The 16,804-nt window shown below is 44.8% G+C and overlaps 1 protein-coding gene across 7 annotated transcripts in view; it reads right to left on the bottom strand.

Moving 5' to 3' along the window:
- Positions 1 to 16,804, bottom strand: part of LOC137412178 (zinc finger homeobox protein 4) — a 243,620-nt gene that overhangs the window by 179,282 nt on the left and 47,534 nt on the right. For 4 of the 7 annotated variants that reach the window (XM_068097459.2, XM_068097455.2, XM_068097456.2 and 1 more), the window contains exons 2-3: positions 5,403 to 6,784; positions 2,584 to 2,630 (exon numbers count right to left, since the gene is read on the bottom strand). The exons of 2 other annotated variants lie outside the window; for them this stretch is intronic. In XM_068097459.2, coding sequence (XP_067953560.2) covers positions 2,584 to 2,630; positions 5,403 to 6,738 — 1,383 coding nt within the window. In that variant the 5' untranslated portion in view covers positions 6,739 to 6,784. Of the gene's footprint in view, positions 1 to 2,583; positions 2,631 to 5,402; positions 6,785 to 8,707; positions 8,898 to 16,804 lie in introns of all 7 variants that reach the window. One more of the 7 variants, XM_068097457.2, reaches the window with a different exon arrangement.

Below are 16,804 nucleotides of genomic sequence, written 5' to 3'. Positions count from 1 at the left end.
ACTCACCCATTCCCGGACCCGTGACCACATCACCCCCGTCCTTTACAAGCTTCACTGGCTCCCCATCCCCCAGAGAATCCAGTACAAAATCCTCCTCGACATACAAAGCCCTCCATAACCTGGCCCCATCCTACCTGACTGACCTCCTCTCCAGACACTCCCACCCGCAACCTCCGCTCGGCTGGTACCAACCTCCTGACCCCCTCCATCCGGACCAAATTCAGATCCTGGGGAGACAGGGCCTTCTCCATCGCTGCTCCCACCCTCTGGAACTCACTACCTCACACCATCAGAGACTCCTCCTCACTCACCACATTCAAAACATCACTAAAGACCCACCTGTTCAACACTGCATTCAACATTCAACCCACAGCATTTAACCCCTGACTATCTCTTCTCCTTCTCCCTCCTTTTGCTTTAAATATTTCCCTATTGATTCTTGTCTTTTTGCAATTGTTGTTTTCATGTATTGTTATGCATTATGTTTTCCACTCTGTCAAAGCGCCTTTGGGCTTCTTGAAAAGCGCTATACAAAATAAATGATTATTATTATTATATATATACACACATATATACATACATATATACATACATATATATATATATATACAATTAATACATATATATACATACATACATACATACATATGTATGTATGTATGTCGATATGTGGGATTTCAACCAAGGATCCCAAAATCATGGTGGTGTTGGTTCAGATATGAATACCAAAAATGCCAACTCGTTTTCTTTGACAAATCCTTAACATATTCCCTGTTCTACAAATATAAAAGCACAAGCTTTCCTCAAAATGAAAAATAAATGCAGCTGAAACACATCCTTCACCAAACCCAACACCCTTCCCCCCATTCCACCCTTCCCCCGCCCACCCCCCATATTAAAAAGAAAACAGATAGATCAAAACTGGTGGGAGTTCCGGTTTCTGAGTGTTCATGCATCTGTGCCCAAACGCAAGGACAAAGTGGCCTTGGGACATTTTCCACACATCCAGTGACTTAGACCCTTTGGCCTGCACACCAGTGGCATCCTCTCACCATCGTTCAAAAAGGTGACCACAATAATTGTGGCTGTGTGCCCTCAACTTGCATGATGGAATTTATAGATAGGTACGTTTTTTGGAGTAAACGCTCGCAAGGGATGTGACAGTGCCAGGCAAAGGTAAAAGAGACTACTCATTAATCCCACAGCCTGACTAGCACCTGCTTGTGTGCGCGCGTGTGTGTGTGTGTGTGTGTGTGTGTGTGTGTGTGTGTGTGTGTGTGTGGTGTGTGTGCTCGTGTGTGCGATGGTCAGGTGGGAGCAATTAGCCATAATATTTCCAGCTAAAATAAATGGAAACCAAAGCCAGTGAAGCCAGAGGTGCTGCATCCAAGTTGGTTTTGCTGCCTGCCCATCTTGCTTCGCTCTCTCGAAACCGGACAAAAGATGGTCGCCATTTTGGAGGAGAATCTCCCCCCCCCCCCCCCCCCCTCTTTCTCTTTCTCCTCCATCTTCACCTCCCTCCTTCCCAGCCTCACAACCACCCCCAAATTCTCTCCTTGTACTTGCCTGTTCTCCTGGCAGGTTTCCAGCAAAGCCCGTGTGTGGATGCATTATCCATTTTATAACTTCCTGGTCATAGCATAAAGCAACATCGGTCATGTATCACTTTAAACCCCATCGCTTTAACCTACTACCAGATTTCTGTGAAACATCAGCTGGTTCAGTTGCGAAGGAACGGGGCAAAATAACCCCACTACTCGGAGATAACAACGAAGAAGCAACTGTGATGAAAGCCACAGCAGAGACAACAAAATATAAACATCATCAACGCCTTTTGCTTACGATGGAAACCGTGAAGCTCTTAATTACAGCACATTGAAAACTATGCGGAGGGTGTGCCAAACCACAACAGGAAACGGGCAGATGTACGAATGGAGGCCAACACACCCGTGCTCACGGACAACAAGGTCACAGCAGACTCTCCACGAGGGAAAATTACAAAAAAAAACGTTTTCTATTCCAGTCACAAAGGCCGCAAAATGAAGCACAGACAATTGAGCTTATGGGCCAGATCATAAACCCACGGAGAATGGGAGATAACTCCCTTCATGTGACGAATACAAAACAAAAATATCTCTACCCATAAGTCAATTGGATTAATATTATGATAACATGAGTTCATCTGCATGGAGATTCGATGCAGGAGGAAGCCATTATGCCCATCAAACATGCACAATGGTTGCCAACATATGGCCATCTGTCCGTGCTCTGTCCTTTTAAATGCTGAGCGTCAGGCAAGGAAGCAACACGTACCATTTTAAAAGTCTTTGGTATGACTTGGTGAGGGGTCAACCACCGACCTCAAAGACTCAGAGTGGACGCTCGAACCATTAACCCACCAAGTCCGGTTAAATGCCCTTTTGCGGAGAGAGAAAAAAGCCTGCTTTGCACTCTCATCAAGAAGGCGCCACTTGAGTACGGCGAGGATTACCTGGTGCATAAATGACTGAAAAGAAAGACTGTCCCTTTAATTTCCATTTAAATGGTGCGAAACGGGATGTGCAACCAGACGGCTCTCCTTACCCGGGTGTCTCCCCAGCACATTGTTCCATCCCGGATGGTTTCCCGTCCTAAGGGCAAAAATTGTCATCAGGCAGCTTACATTTGGCAAACGCATGTCACGCAATCCTTCACACAACAGAATGACTCGCTCTCAATGTGGGGGGAACTCATCCATTAATGATTTCCCAATTAGTAGATTTCCCGAACAAATCATTTGACAATCATAACATAACATCGGGCCTATCATGGATGTAACTTACCTAATCAGTATAAACATGGGTTCTGATTGCCTCACTAATCCTATAAAGGTGATGTTTTTTTCCTTATTAAATTGAAGGAATTGCAGTGCTTTTTTCTGGTTTGGAGTAAGGGTATTCTGGAGGGGCCGGGGCAGGGGAAGTGGGGGTCAAATGTGTGATAATTAAAAGCGGTGGGTATTTTTGAATGGCACGAGTCAAAGTCAATTGTAATACATTGGGTGTAATGCGTGTGTGCAATAATTATGGAAACCTATGATAAAGTGGGTATAAAATGCGTATAGCATGTGTGAGAGAATGGCATCTAATGTGCAAAAATGAAATGTTCAAGAGTACAGTCACGTGTTGATATCGTACGCTGTGATTGGTTGTCATGTGAGCAATCAGAACGTGCCACACCTGCACAAGGACTATAAAAGTAAAGGTGGTGACGTCGTAGCGGGGATGAATGTGTGGCGAATACTATGTCTCCTGGGAAGGAAATATCACATGATGAGTGGATATAAATAAAGGTCATAGGTGGTGAAGGCTACTACCCAATGGCATGCTTTAGCAAGAATGGTACGCAAGACTCTGACGAGCCTTTGCCTCTCCATTTGCTTCTCCCCAGTAACGGTTTCCAGGCAGCCACACATCCATTGAGACCACTTGTCAAAATCTGCACCGATGTGTATCTTACTGTTCTCGAAGAAATATTAACACTTCTACTTCAGAAAAAAAAAATCCTTTGCAAGATCTCTACTGGATCCTCACCTATCACGTAGAGAACCTCTACCGTCAGCAGTACCAGTTTCTTGTATCCCGCTTAGTCTTCCAAACAGCTCCTGCTGAAACGAACCTGGGATGCAATTTGCCGCATGGAGTAGCCTTCACTACTCGTACCTGACGCTTTGATTTCCATATACTTGTCATGTGATATTTCCTTCCCAGGAGCCACAGTAGTCACCCCCACTACAACAATATCACCGCCTTTACATTTATAGTCCTTGTGCAGGTGATTGCTTGCATTGCAAACAATCACAGCATACTATATCAGCACGTGACTGTACTGCAGAGCGTTTCATTTTTACACACGAGATGTGATTCTTCCAAGTGTTACTTGCATTTGATACCCAATTTTTCCTCCGTTTCCATAATTATTTATAATACTGTATGTACGTTGTACATGCATACGACATACGTACGTATATGGATTGATTTATTAAAATATAAAATAAGGAGTAATTTGCCTGAGGAAACTATTATTTAACTACATTTTAGAAATCATGTTATGAAATATTCAGACCAAGTCATCTTTTTATGGGACAGAGGGGGAGGAGAGTGGGGGGGGGGGGGGGGGGGGGAGAGAGGCCACTTATTATTCAGCGAAATGAATTTGCATTCATTCAAATGTATGGAATCCACATCAAAAGGCAGATCCACGGGGAAATCTTGCACTTTCAGTTGTATGAGTTAACAATTCAAAACCCATGACTGTGAAGCAGAAAGTCAAATCCAAAATGATGGCATCTGGAACCACGGGAAAAAATGTTTTAAATGTATTAAAAACGTCACACTGCGCTCAGTGCCGAATCAGAATGAAGCCGTCCCTCAGTATTCCACTCACATCCCCAATCTTGGGTGGAACCTTCAAATTTCCCTGTCTGGGAGCTACCTTCCCCATTTTAGCTAGGGGCAGTGGTCGACATTGCAGGACGATTCGCAAGCTTGTTGGCAAAGACTATTCAATGAAGTGGCAAACCATCAGTCACAGTGACGTCTCAGGACCAACCCGTTTCAGGAAAGAGCCACGATTCTCCGAGTCAAAAGACACAACAAAGAGCACACACAATGCGCTGGTATTGAAGACTTTTTTTACCATCATCATTATAAGTTGCTTCATGGTCACTCTAAATTGTGTTGACCTGCTACAAGTTCATGCAGGTGTTTCACGTCCAGATGTCCCTCAGATTGCCTGACTTCTTCATTCGTATGCAGCACAAGGCTGCGGGGTAGCATCATTGGCTGAGGGTGCGGCTATGCCGCTGATGCGATGCCCTCTGCCGGCTAGGGCAGGAGTTTGAAGTTTGACCATGGTGCCGGCGATATCAGTCTTCTTGGGAACGGACACCATGGGATATTTAACGTCCACCAATGAATGCTGACGGATAAGAGGAACGCCCATTTAACGTCCATCCGAAGACGGCACACACATCGATGGATCACCCTGCCTGTGAAACACTAGAATGAGAGTTTATAGCATGGTCGGGATTCAAACGTAGGCTAGACATGGAGACAGCTTAGAGGTGTGTGTGCATACCTTTAAGCCATCCTGTCAGCCATATATTGCCTATGAAGCAGCAGTTCCATTTCAGAATTTGCTCTAAAGTTGCATGTTGGACAAATTGGGACATGGCACTTCAAGCATCATCATTGGTTTATTATGGCATGTGTACATCAGGCCTTGGGTCTCCGAGATTTATATACCCACCAAACCCTATACTTGTACGATACATCTACTTGCATCACAGGCACAAAGATAAGCTCTCATTGACTTTCTATGACATTTGATGCCAACCCACCAGTTGCAAGAGGTCAACTTACCACTCTGTCTTGAAGACGCAGAGAGAGGAGCTCTTTGGTATACAGCATGATTTCCCACCACAGATCCTTCTTCCATTTGTTGCGCTTGAACAACAACAATTGGGTCGTCCATATCTGTGTCCTGTTCTTCCCGCTCATCTTCCCCAATTTGCTCATCAGTTGAACTCTCACTGCACTCTTTGGTTTCTTGCTCACCAAGTGAGCCACGGTCACTACCGTTGCTCACCGAATGCACGTCCACATCACTTTGCTGCTCTGCCAGAAGCCGGGGTGCGGGAGATACAGTGGGCATTAATGCAGCGAGTCTATGCAGCAGCTCCTCAGCTCCAGACTCAGCATCAACATCTGAGTGGTCCCAAGAATCCGGCATAATTGGCAAACTGCCCGAAACGGCAAACTGGCGTGCTGCCATGAGGTGTGCATGCCTCTGGAGACAAGGGCGCAAAAAGCTGATGAGTGGTTTGCTCTCTTTGCCATACAACTGTACGATGGCTGAGGTGCACTTGTCAGAGAGAAGACGACGCTCCTCAGTGTTAGGTGAAATCCGATGATCAAGGATTGCATGCGTCACAAAGGAACGCATGTGACCAAATGTTAATTCACAAGGCAAACACATGAGCACCGGTTTGCTCTTGGCATCAGAGATGCTAGAGTCATCAAACTCTGAAAGATCTAGAGAGCATCCTTTGTCCTGGTCACACTCACTTCCCTGCTGTTTCTCTTTATCCTGGTCATCGCCTGCTTCCTGATCAGTTGAAGTGCTGCTTGCATCTTGTCGCACGTCATATACCTGGAAAGCATGGCATATTGGGCTGAAGTACTGAGCCAGAAGCCCTCCACAAGTCGTGCCCCGGTTCCTCCAATTGCTCAGCAATGCCGTCAGTCGTGCTGGATTTGAACCGTGTTCAGACCCAAAGGCCTGCTCTCTAGGTTTGGGTGTGCCATGTCTTATGCCACCCATGTTCCTGCAGCTAGAGGCAATGGCAGTATCGTCATGGTCCACGAAGTCATCCACATCGCTCTCAGCATCCGATGGCTCGCTTCCATTGCCCGGAAATGGTGACGATTCTGCCGAAGATTGACTGGTTGCATCTTTTGTCAGCAATGGGATCGGTGACTCTGGGTTGGTTCCACTCCACAGCCATCCAGCACTCCCACTTTTCCTACAATCTTCCTCTTCTTCCTCCTCTTCTTCTGAAGCCGACAGTATTGTCTGGCTGTCAGGAGACTCCATGGCAACCACACATGGGGTGGTCACATGACTGATATCGGCATCAGTCGCCTGGATGCTCTTTGAGGTATCCACACCAGCTGGCGGGCCATCCTGCATATCCATGACAGTCACGCAAGATGATGATCATCTCAGGGCATCGAGAGAGGTCCTGTGGGAAAGAAAAGCTCAAAGTTACTAATAAAATGTTGATTGGTTACTTGTCTTTAGCAATATACTCAAAGCAAACTTCCATACATATCAGTCAATCACATCAAATGCACAAGAAAGTCACAAAAATAACATTCCAGACAAAACCTTAACACGTTTTTTGATCATTTCAATGTTTGTTCATTGCCTCCGCCTCAAGGAATACGATTCTTACAGGTGTAAGTAAGGCATGCTGGTCATCAATGACACGGAGTGTCCAATAAAACAAGAGTGCCCCCACCAGGCAATGACTGATGACCAAGCAGCACATTTGTGCCAGGCAATGAGGTGGCCGAAAAGCCAACCAATAGACAATTTGGCACAGGTCGTTAAAGTATGGAACAAAATGCTGCAGTCAAGTGCAAAAAAGCCATTAGCTCCCCAGCAACACCACGAATGTGGGCAGTCGTTATGAAGGCACTCTACAAAAAACTCTGATGTGAGATGCAGAAATCGCATTACACGGGCTGGAAACACATGGGTTGCAAATTAAGAGCAAAGCCGTACTTATTTGGCCGGTGGCCTCCACCCGCCGTGCTCAAAGGCATTTAATGCTGCCTCCGCAATATGCTACGTCTCGATTTCTACTTAAGCACAGGGCCTCATCACTCATGTGGCAGAGGGCTTTGGCCCTAGGGTTCTGCCCTGCTTGCCGAATGGCGCCAGTAGAGCCAAATATCATTCTTTGCACAGATGTGGCACATGCCGGAGATGGGGGCGGCACACACGAGGGCACAAGAACTGCCCCTGTCCTACCAAACCGCCTGCCAACACACTCAGGACGAAACAACGAGACGCATTATGGCAAGCCCACTCGAAGGCTGCCAGCAGAGCGGTGACTGCACCTGCTTCACACTGTCACCGATCAAAAGAAAAGTTCACATTAGGAAGGATAGACAAAAGATGGGTTTGCACTGCAAAGAGAACGTTTGGAAAATACAAAAGAATACAGTAAAGGTGTCTATAGCTGGCGTCTGAAAATGTACACCAGCATGGTGGAACCTTTCCAGGTACTATTAGCACGTCCTGAGATCAGCAAAGTGCACACAAATAAATGCCTGCCCATAGGGTCATCAGTCTCACACTGTGACTCGACTGCAACGGTCGGCAACGTGGGCTCGTAGCACGGCTTTGGTCAGACCATGCTGTTGGCAAATGGCCAGGCAACAGAGAACTGTTAATAATTATAACAAAAGCAAACGGGTTGAATCACGTGCATGGAACGCAGGCAGACACGACGTGACGTACGAGAGAAAAAAAAAAAACAAGAAGAAGAAGAAGAAGGAAAAGGAATCAAAAGGCAGTTCACAAAACGTACATCAATTCATTGTGATTAATTAAGGCAAAGCAATTTATCACGAAGTAAAGGCTGCCCCCAAATCGGTGATAATGTGATTACAGAAACCTAATTCCTCCTCATTTAAAAAAATAATAATAACAGTCTATCTTGTTATTACCAAGCACATCTTCGACTAATTACCCTTCAATGTTACAACCAACCCGTGCCCGATGTAACAGCACCAGCCTTCTCCCTTTCCTGTTATGTCGTAATTAAATAATGACAAGAAATGATACTCATTGTTAATTATCCTGACAGAGAAAAGCCAAAACTCTCAATTAATTGTAATCTCATCTGTAGGCCTATTAAATCACGTTCAAAAGAGGCATCGAGCCCCCTGAGGCAAACCCCGTTTGAGGGAGATAAAATTCCTCAGGCCTGGATATAAAAGATGGGTCGGTGGAGACAATTAGGTTCGAGCTACAAACACCGAGCAATTATATCGAGGAGGATATAGGCCAAGGAAATTTTCTCCATGCTGGAAGTGGAAGTGTGAGGAGCCTCAGGGGTGATGGAGAAAGGGGCGTGCGCCCGAATTCCACAAACCGGATACAGAAATGGCACGTCGTTCCCGGCCGGGGCCACCGGGCTGGGATCGGGTCGGACCCGTTCTCACGGCCCACACAAAACAGGAAGGCCAGGGACGGCTGTCCAACCGGACCTCTGCGACACAGCCAACCAAGTTTCCATGCTGCGTGTCCCAGAAGAATTGCTAAATTTGGTCACAGCTGCAACACTGCTGGGGAAGAGGGGAGGGGCAGGGAGATAGAAAGTGGGAGGGGGTGGGGCCAGTATTTAGGAGTGTATTGTGGGAGCTCGCTGCAAGGCAAGTCTGATGTTGGCATGCTCATGTACCCAATTTATTCTGAAAGTCCTCGACATGAGAAGCGTCGTAATGAAGACTTTTTTTTCTCTCTCTTTAAAACGGTAATCACAGCTGTGTGTAAGACACAACTTCAGAGCAAAAAGGATTCCCAGGATAAAATGAAAAGCAAATCAAAACAACATTTTGAGAAAGAAAAAAAAAAAATTCCCAAATTCTGCAAATTTAGTTCGAAATTAATGAATTAATACATCAAAACATTTTAAGCTCAAATGTGGAGAGCAGAGTAAAAGTGGAGGTAATTTCAGAATCAAATCATTGAGGGGGAAGTTAACAGTTGAGAATGAATGAAAGGAAAAATATGTGCCGAGCATTTGCACATGGTAACCACTAACCATGCTTGGTGATCTACACAAATCAAAGTATGACATGATTGATGTACAGCATAATTGTCGACGAAGGAAGCGAGGTGACCAACTGTAATCCGTGAACCACCGACGAGACTTACAGGGCAGGTCCAGGCCTGACGCATGCAAAAGCTCTGATATTATCTGCAGGCCAAAGGAGGTTACCCTCCCCACGTCTTGGAAACGCTGCCCCTCCTCGAGCTTCCAAGACTTAATTAGCAGCTCCGGGTAACCCAGCAACCCCAGAGTGCCAGAGTGCCAAGGGTCCCAGGCAAGTAAGAAAACAAAAGGTGCCACACCGCTTGGCTAACTACCTCAACAATAATCCCGAGGGCAAACGGCATCTCGAGCCACCAAAGGTGCCGCGGAGACGGTACAAAAAAAGGGGCAAAAACAAAGTACAGGGGAGCAAAAAAACAGGGGCAAAACAGGGGCAAACAAAAAAACAGGGGCAAACAGGGGTAGAGGGGAAAAAAAAAATCAGCCTCAAACTTCCCACTTACATGTCGACTTGAAAACCATTCCAATGGAAAATACTTTGCAATTACTTTCACTCCATCACCCTACCTGCCACGCAGCCAAGAAAAATAGTCATGCAAGCCCAGCAGCGGCCTTTCAACTCTTTCAGGAGAGTCTCCACTAATGGCCGATAACAAAAAACGTTACTGCTATTAAAAACATTTCTATTCAAACTTATAATGAGCTCAAATTCAACATGTCCACAGGACAAAAACAGATGAATTAAAGGAAAGATTAAAAGAATAAGTGAAAGGTTTGGAGAAAGAAAGATCATTTCATTTGGAAACTTCGAATAGGATTTGCACCACCCTATGGAGAAACCAGCACGGCTGTCATGCTAATGAGCACCAAAGGCCTTTGAAGCACGATTGTACTTAAGGGTTTAAAAAAGAAGTCACATTAGTCCTATACAAAAACGTCATTAAATCTGCACTGCAGCTCTGCCTTATAAAGCACAACAGGGGCTGTGGCATGGTTGATCCGAGTTGTTATCCCGCACCAATAATGAACTGGTGATCCAGTGGGTGTGACCTCGGCTGCACAGGTCCACATTCCAAAGGAAAGCCCAAACGGGTGGCGATTAGCTCAACGAGAGGTCGGACAGTCCCATAATACAATGGCTCCAGAAACTATGGCCAAACAAAGCAGCAGCGTGACGACATCCACGAATGATCAATGAGAGTATCGATTAGAATGAAACTGTGCGGTGGCAATGAGACTTTAAAAAAACCAGGAAAGAACAACAAATGGGAAAGATGGAGAAGGAAACCCAGAGATGACAACAGTTCAATAATGTGGGGGAAGTTTTAAAAATAAAAAAGAAGGAAAGTATGGCTGTAAATAAATAAATGAATGAATGAAAAAGAGTGGGTGGTAAGTGCTGGACAAGCATTTCACAAACATTCTCAACAACTCTGGATCCATTTAGCTAAACTATTCTCTGGGAGCGATGACCAATTTATTCCTCTATCAGGATAATCTCAAACATAAATTGTAACTAGAGAGTAGGTTCTCATTCACACTAGTTTCAAAAATAAATAATAATTTCAAAACAACAAGAGGGAGAATTGCTTTGCAATAGATGTCCCACACAAGGCTCAATGAATGTTCTTGTTCCAAGCAAGAAGGGCATATCTCGGTGAAAAATTGGCAAAACGCCCAAAAACTCAAACTTGTTCTGCAACTTATCATAATGAAGCCATGTACCAAGTTTCAATTGAATATGTTAAAGGGTATCGGAAAAAGGTGCAGAAAACCACAGGTGGGATGAACGGATGGTCAGACAGACACAGAGCAAACCTATATTGTCCCCTCCGGGTAGGGGACAAATAAAAGAGTTGGGGAATTAAAAGAAAAGAAAAAAAAACAATAAAAAAAGCAAATCTACGTGGAAGATCGAGTCGAAACAACATTTTTGCCCCGGTTACAAACAAAATATGCAAATGACCCCGGAAACATCCCTTTAAGCATACTTACGATCATTGGATCACAGTGCCACTGACGGTAGGCTGAAGGATGACCATGATGTAAGAGACGTGTGGGCATAGCTCGTACAAAGAATATTAAACTGGAATAACATTCCTCCACATCTAATATTGACTTCCATTTCACCAAATATAAATGTGATGTACAGGGGTTGAGAGGGTAGTTTAAACCAGACAACGGAAAGTTTAACAAAAAATAAAATAAAATAATAATTTCTCATGTTAAAAGTCATCCAGATGTAAATCCCTGAAATAGTATGTTTTAACAGCATGTTAGGATACTTCGGTAATAATTCACCAGATTAAAAAAAGATTCTGGGGACAATACCCAATTTGTTCCTCAACGAGTCTTTTATGTCTTATATTACCTTGTTAAAGGCTCAATGTATATCCAGAGTGGCCTCAAAGTCCCTATGCATGCAGTTAGAATTTAGTTAGAATTTATCTGTATGCTCCCCTCCATTCTCCGCACAAATTTGAATTTTTCTCCATGTTCTTCTGGACATATTCTTCCATGTTGAAGGTTGGAGGTCATAAAAGCAGCCCCTGACAGCTGTTTTGAGGTCTTCAACTGTTGTTAGGCAGAGATGAGAAATTTCCTCTTTCACTGAATTAACGCCAGGGGGGTTGACTCAGCCCGTCATCCTTCCGAGGTCGGCTAATTGAGTACCAGTTCACTGGTAATTCCCTGCTTGTCGTAAAAGGCGACAAAAAGGGTTGGCGGCAGGAAGGGCATCCGGCCGTAAAACATTGCTTCAAAAAGGGGACCAAAAAACAACAACCATGGTCCCCGAAAAAGGCCAACCCCCGCTTTGCGGGGAAAAATGGCCTCTAAAGGTGGTTTTTTTACAATGCCCCAGAGCGAGTTGCCACAAGTTGTCAAGTCCGGACTTCGAGGAGGCCACACTATCTCAGATCCACGTCCAATCCATCGTCCACTGAATTTTTCGTCGATATATTCTCTAGCTGTGAGAGCATAATGTACTGGTGCACCATTTGTTGCAGGATAGCTGTTACCTCGAGACCTCTCACACGCAGTTGTGGAACAAACCACGGCTGAAGCATGTTCAAATAAGCAGTGTGATTGACACTTGTATCGATAAAATATGGCCCGATCAAGTCTTCTAAAATTGCTGCCTACATCATGGCATGAGGAGAATGTATTCAATTTCCTCATAAAAATGAGAATTTTATTTGCACAAAAAATTAACATTCCTGGATCAATTGCTGAGGTAAATAGCACACTCATTTGAAAAAAAATATGCTTCATCTTGATCCAATGGTGGGAAATCGTTGCAGAAGAGCCTTGCTCTAAATCAAGTCAAATCAAGGACACTCCCTGTTGAAAAGCCTTCTTCTCCCATGCCCGCATTGTGTCGCGCATATTTACTGGCTTATCAAACCTCTGCGAAAATCTTGTCCTTATGTCCTCAAAACTTGCTCCTCCTCGCAAGCGGTCGTGAAACCAAACAAGTAATCAGTCTATCTTCTATCATGTACTCACTGGTGTCTGTCATGCTATAAAACAAATAAGAAACAGACAAACTATTATGCATTGGGACTTTGTGGCCACTCTGTACATGCATTTAAGGTGGTATTCCCCAATTTATCAAACAATAAAGTATATCACTGCCTATGGATGCATCATCATCATCATCATCATCATCATCTTTTCAATTCTCTGCAGGACAAAATCCTCAACTTACTCTTACTCCCGTTAGGGACAGAAGCCTACTCGTCATGCTGGCAAAGTGCAGGTTGGTGGGAGAGTTTTAGCAGGAATTTGGAATTTGTTCAGGGTGCTGGGTGATAAGTTGTCAACTCGCCACGAAAGACACCATGGGATCATAAAGGTCCACCAACGACAAGTGCTGGTAGATGGGTCCTACAGCTTATCGTCCATCCGATGGACGGTGCACACATCGATGCCTTGCCCTGCATGCCAAGCACTGGGTTGACAGTTTAGAACTGGGTTGAGATTCCAACCTGAACTAGACAGCTCAAAGGCGAGTACAAATTCGAAGCTGACTTGCCAGCCCAAGGCTATGCAAACGAATTGTTAAATATTAGCCAGTGTGCGGAAGCCTTACTGCTTGGTATATGATGTATGTATACACGTTACGTCAACCAAATTTGAGGCAAAAACAAACAAAATTTGTGCATGTGTGCACACACATGTACTACATCCATTGTGAAACATCAGAAAAAAATAATTGCTTTCCAATGACCACACCTCAACGATAGAATAAACTAAATGAATAGGGGAATTAACCAGACTCGGTGGCATAATGGCTAGTGTCCGCTCCGGGCCGAGGAGGTCGGTGGTTCGAACCCCGGCCGAGTCAAACCAAAGACTTTTAAAATGGTAAGTATTGCTTCCTTGCTTGATGCTCAGCATTTTAAAAGGGCAGAACATATACAAACAACCATAGGATGTTGGCAACCATAGCACAGGCCTAATGGTCTCCTCCTGCATTGAAGCTCCTTGGAAGGAACTGGAATCTATAAATAAAAAAGGCAAAATGAGCCACACATTTAGCGGCGAGATAGCTCAAATGGTCCCGCTTTTCTGTACACGTTGTTTGGTTGAGGATTTGGTCACCGGAAAGATGTGCAGTGCCTTTTGGAGGAGGGAGTCATCACGTCATGGGTTTGTTCTCTTGAGGAGTCAAATCGGACTGAAACTGCTGCCCTTTAGATGAGGTTGTTAAAACTGGCTAGACCATCTACATTCAGGTTGCGGACATTAGACATCACACCACATCACTTGAAAAGAGTAGGCCCATGAGTGCCCGTGGCCCTGTTAAATTCCCTGCCGAAAGATCAAATGGGATTGGTAATGCGAGGTGGAAATTAGGTCATGGTGAGAGAATACGGCCACTACTTACAGGAAATAATTTGACAAATCACGTTAAATGGGTGTGAAAAAAGCCCTGGAACGATGGCCCAAAAGGCCTCCTGCTGCATGCAAATTTCTTCGCATATGCACTACTCATTCGGTGGTTAGGCTAGCATTATCGATATTATGCCCCAATTTCATGGTACGAAAAAGTTGTTTTTGGTTTTGGAAAGAAACAAAACAAAAAAAATACATGAGACAAATATTCGATCAAATCGAATCATCTGGCTTGGTTGGCATCGAGATATTTCATCAGACCTCTATAGATGAAGCGATTGTACCTTGGAATCCCATGGCCCCGATTCAATTTGTCCGTGGTACGTTAATGTCCTTGTCCTTCACACGCGCAACATTGTCCTTCAGCCTTAGGGGAAAAAATAAATAAATAAAACGTCTTACACATCGTCCTGTTCGGGAAATACAAGAAGTGGAAGATATGTTCATTCACATTTCTCAAACTAATCAAGTTAACAAAGCAATCATTTGTTGTTGTTGTTGTTGTTGTTGTTGTTTTTCCAAAGTGACAAGCTTGCCAGGTATGCAGAACGCCATTATGCGCAAAAGGTAATGTTTAGAGACGTCGCCCCTGGAGACATACCTCCCATCAATGTCCATGTTTAAGTCTGGATGAGAGCCAAGCTCACTTGCTCATCCTTCCTTAGAGGAGACTGCTCCCCTGCAACAGACAGGAAATAGATAAGAAAGGCTAATGATATGGCGGAGCAAGCAGCGGAATCGGGATGGAGAACGAGACGAAGGCTTATGATCAAGGACATGCCACAAACGGCTGTGGCAGCACAGAGTTCAATGAGAAAAAAAAAAAATCAGGTTATGCAAAGTCGACTTGTTCTAAAGCACCAGGCACATTCTTTTGGTATGCAATCTCGCGTATGACCTAACCGTCCCATCACACGCATGACCTGACCGTCCCACTTCATGTAAGCATTGAAAACAAAGCACTGTGACCAGGTATAACGTATTGAGGAACGAGGATGAAACAATGGCATTGCTAACTCAGGTATTTGTACCTAATAATGTTGGGTCCAAGTCATTCCAAAAGGAGTAGCTAACGTGAAGTCATAAAGTGCAAGCAGATAGAACAAGACGAAGTTTGAAAGTGAAGATAACTGACGTCATACCAGTTATCAATCAGTGACAACTTCATTAACGGTCCCCATTATTCCCACCTTGTTGGGGATACATGGGGGTGGTCGGGGAAGCTGTTGTCCCAGGTCAGGTTTCACAAACATGATGCCAGCCAGGCCTGATGGAATTTTGAATTTCACCAAGATGCCGGAGATAACTCACCTCATTCTCTATGAAAGACACCGTGGGATTTTTATCGTCCAACAACCGATTAACGAGCAGACAGGATTACCAGAATAACACTTGTGATGTTGGTTATCATCCCATCTGCTCGTTAACCGGTTGCCATTGGAGGTCTGCCTTTGAAGCACCAATCAGACAGAAATTTGTCCTCCAAATGTAACACCTTCCATCACCCCACAATGAAAAAGAAAACAATAAAACGGGAGCACTTTGCATTCTGGGAGGGCGTAGTTGTGCCTCGTCATACCCACTTAAAGAGATGGACAACGGCTGAAGCGACATTATGGAAATATATATATATATATATATATTGTTACGGAAACGGGGACGGCGCTCCCCTTAGCAAGGGGGGGGTTAATCCCCCTTCTATTTGCACTGGCCGTCTCCGATCCTGAAGCTATCCCGCTCCCCTGTGGGGTGGGATTGGCCGAGGTGATTGGTCAAGGGATTCCCGTACACCCCCGCCAATCCCTCCACAAGGCAGGTGGGTAACTCCGCTCGAAACCACGGACAAGATGGTATTTGCCGAGCGGGTTAGCAGTCCGAAGTTCGAGCCATTAACAGAGAACTAAACCCGATCCTGAGCGTTGGCCGATCCTGAGCGTTGGCATATTAGATATATATATATATATAAATAAACACCAGATCAAACTGAGACTTCAGCATGCACTTTAAATGGAACCATTCTGAAAGCCATCAACTCAATGACAACGTAGGAAGTGAGTCATCAATACATTTGCATATTAGAGGTCATCAAGAAGCACATGCAAGCATCCTGTGGTACATGACGACAAACACATTTTACGCTCCGTTTGAACAAAGAGGTAAGGTCGAGCTAACGCTGAAGTACCATGTCATTCGAAAAAGAAAAAAAACACCGCTTTTGAACTTAACCATTTCCACAACACCGTGCTGGAAAAATGGGGAACTCTATCCAAACCCTCCCGACGAACTTTCACTCCTGTCAAGGCAAGAATCAGCCGGTTGAGGCAATAAATAAATTTGTCCTCTACAGACTCCTTTCTGGTCTTGCACCCTCTGCCCTTTGCATGCTCCGTCTCCCTCCCCCTCCCCCACCATCCCCCAGGTTTCTGCAGGGTGTTTCGACTGTCTGCCAGGAACTCCCGAAATCCAGAATCGCCGCTCACCTCCACTCATTCGTTCCTCTTCTCTCCCGCCTGT

Source organism: Myxine glutinosa, chromosome 10 (assembly GCF_964187855.1).
Source record: "Myxine glutinosa chromosome 10, kmMyxGlut1.1, whole genome shotgun sequence".
In the NCBI taxonomy this organism is placed as follows: domain Eukaryota; kingdom Metazoa; phylum Chordata; class Myxini; order Myxiniformes; family Myxinidae; genus Myxine; species Myxine glutinosa.
Note: the sequence above shows the minus strand (reverse complement) of the source record. Positions and strands in the feature narration are given on the sequence as shown.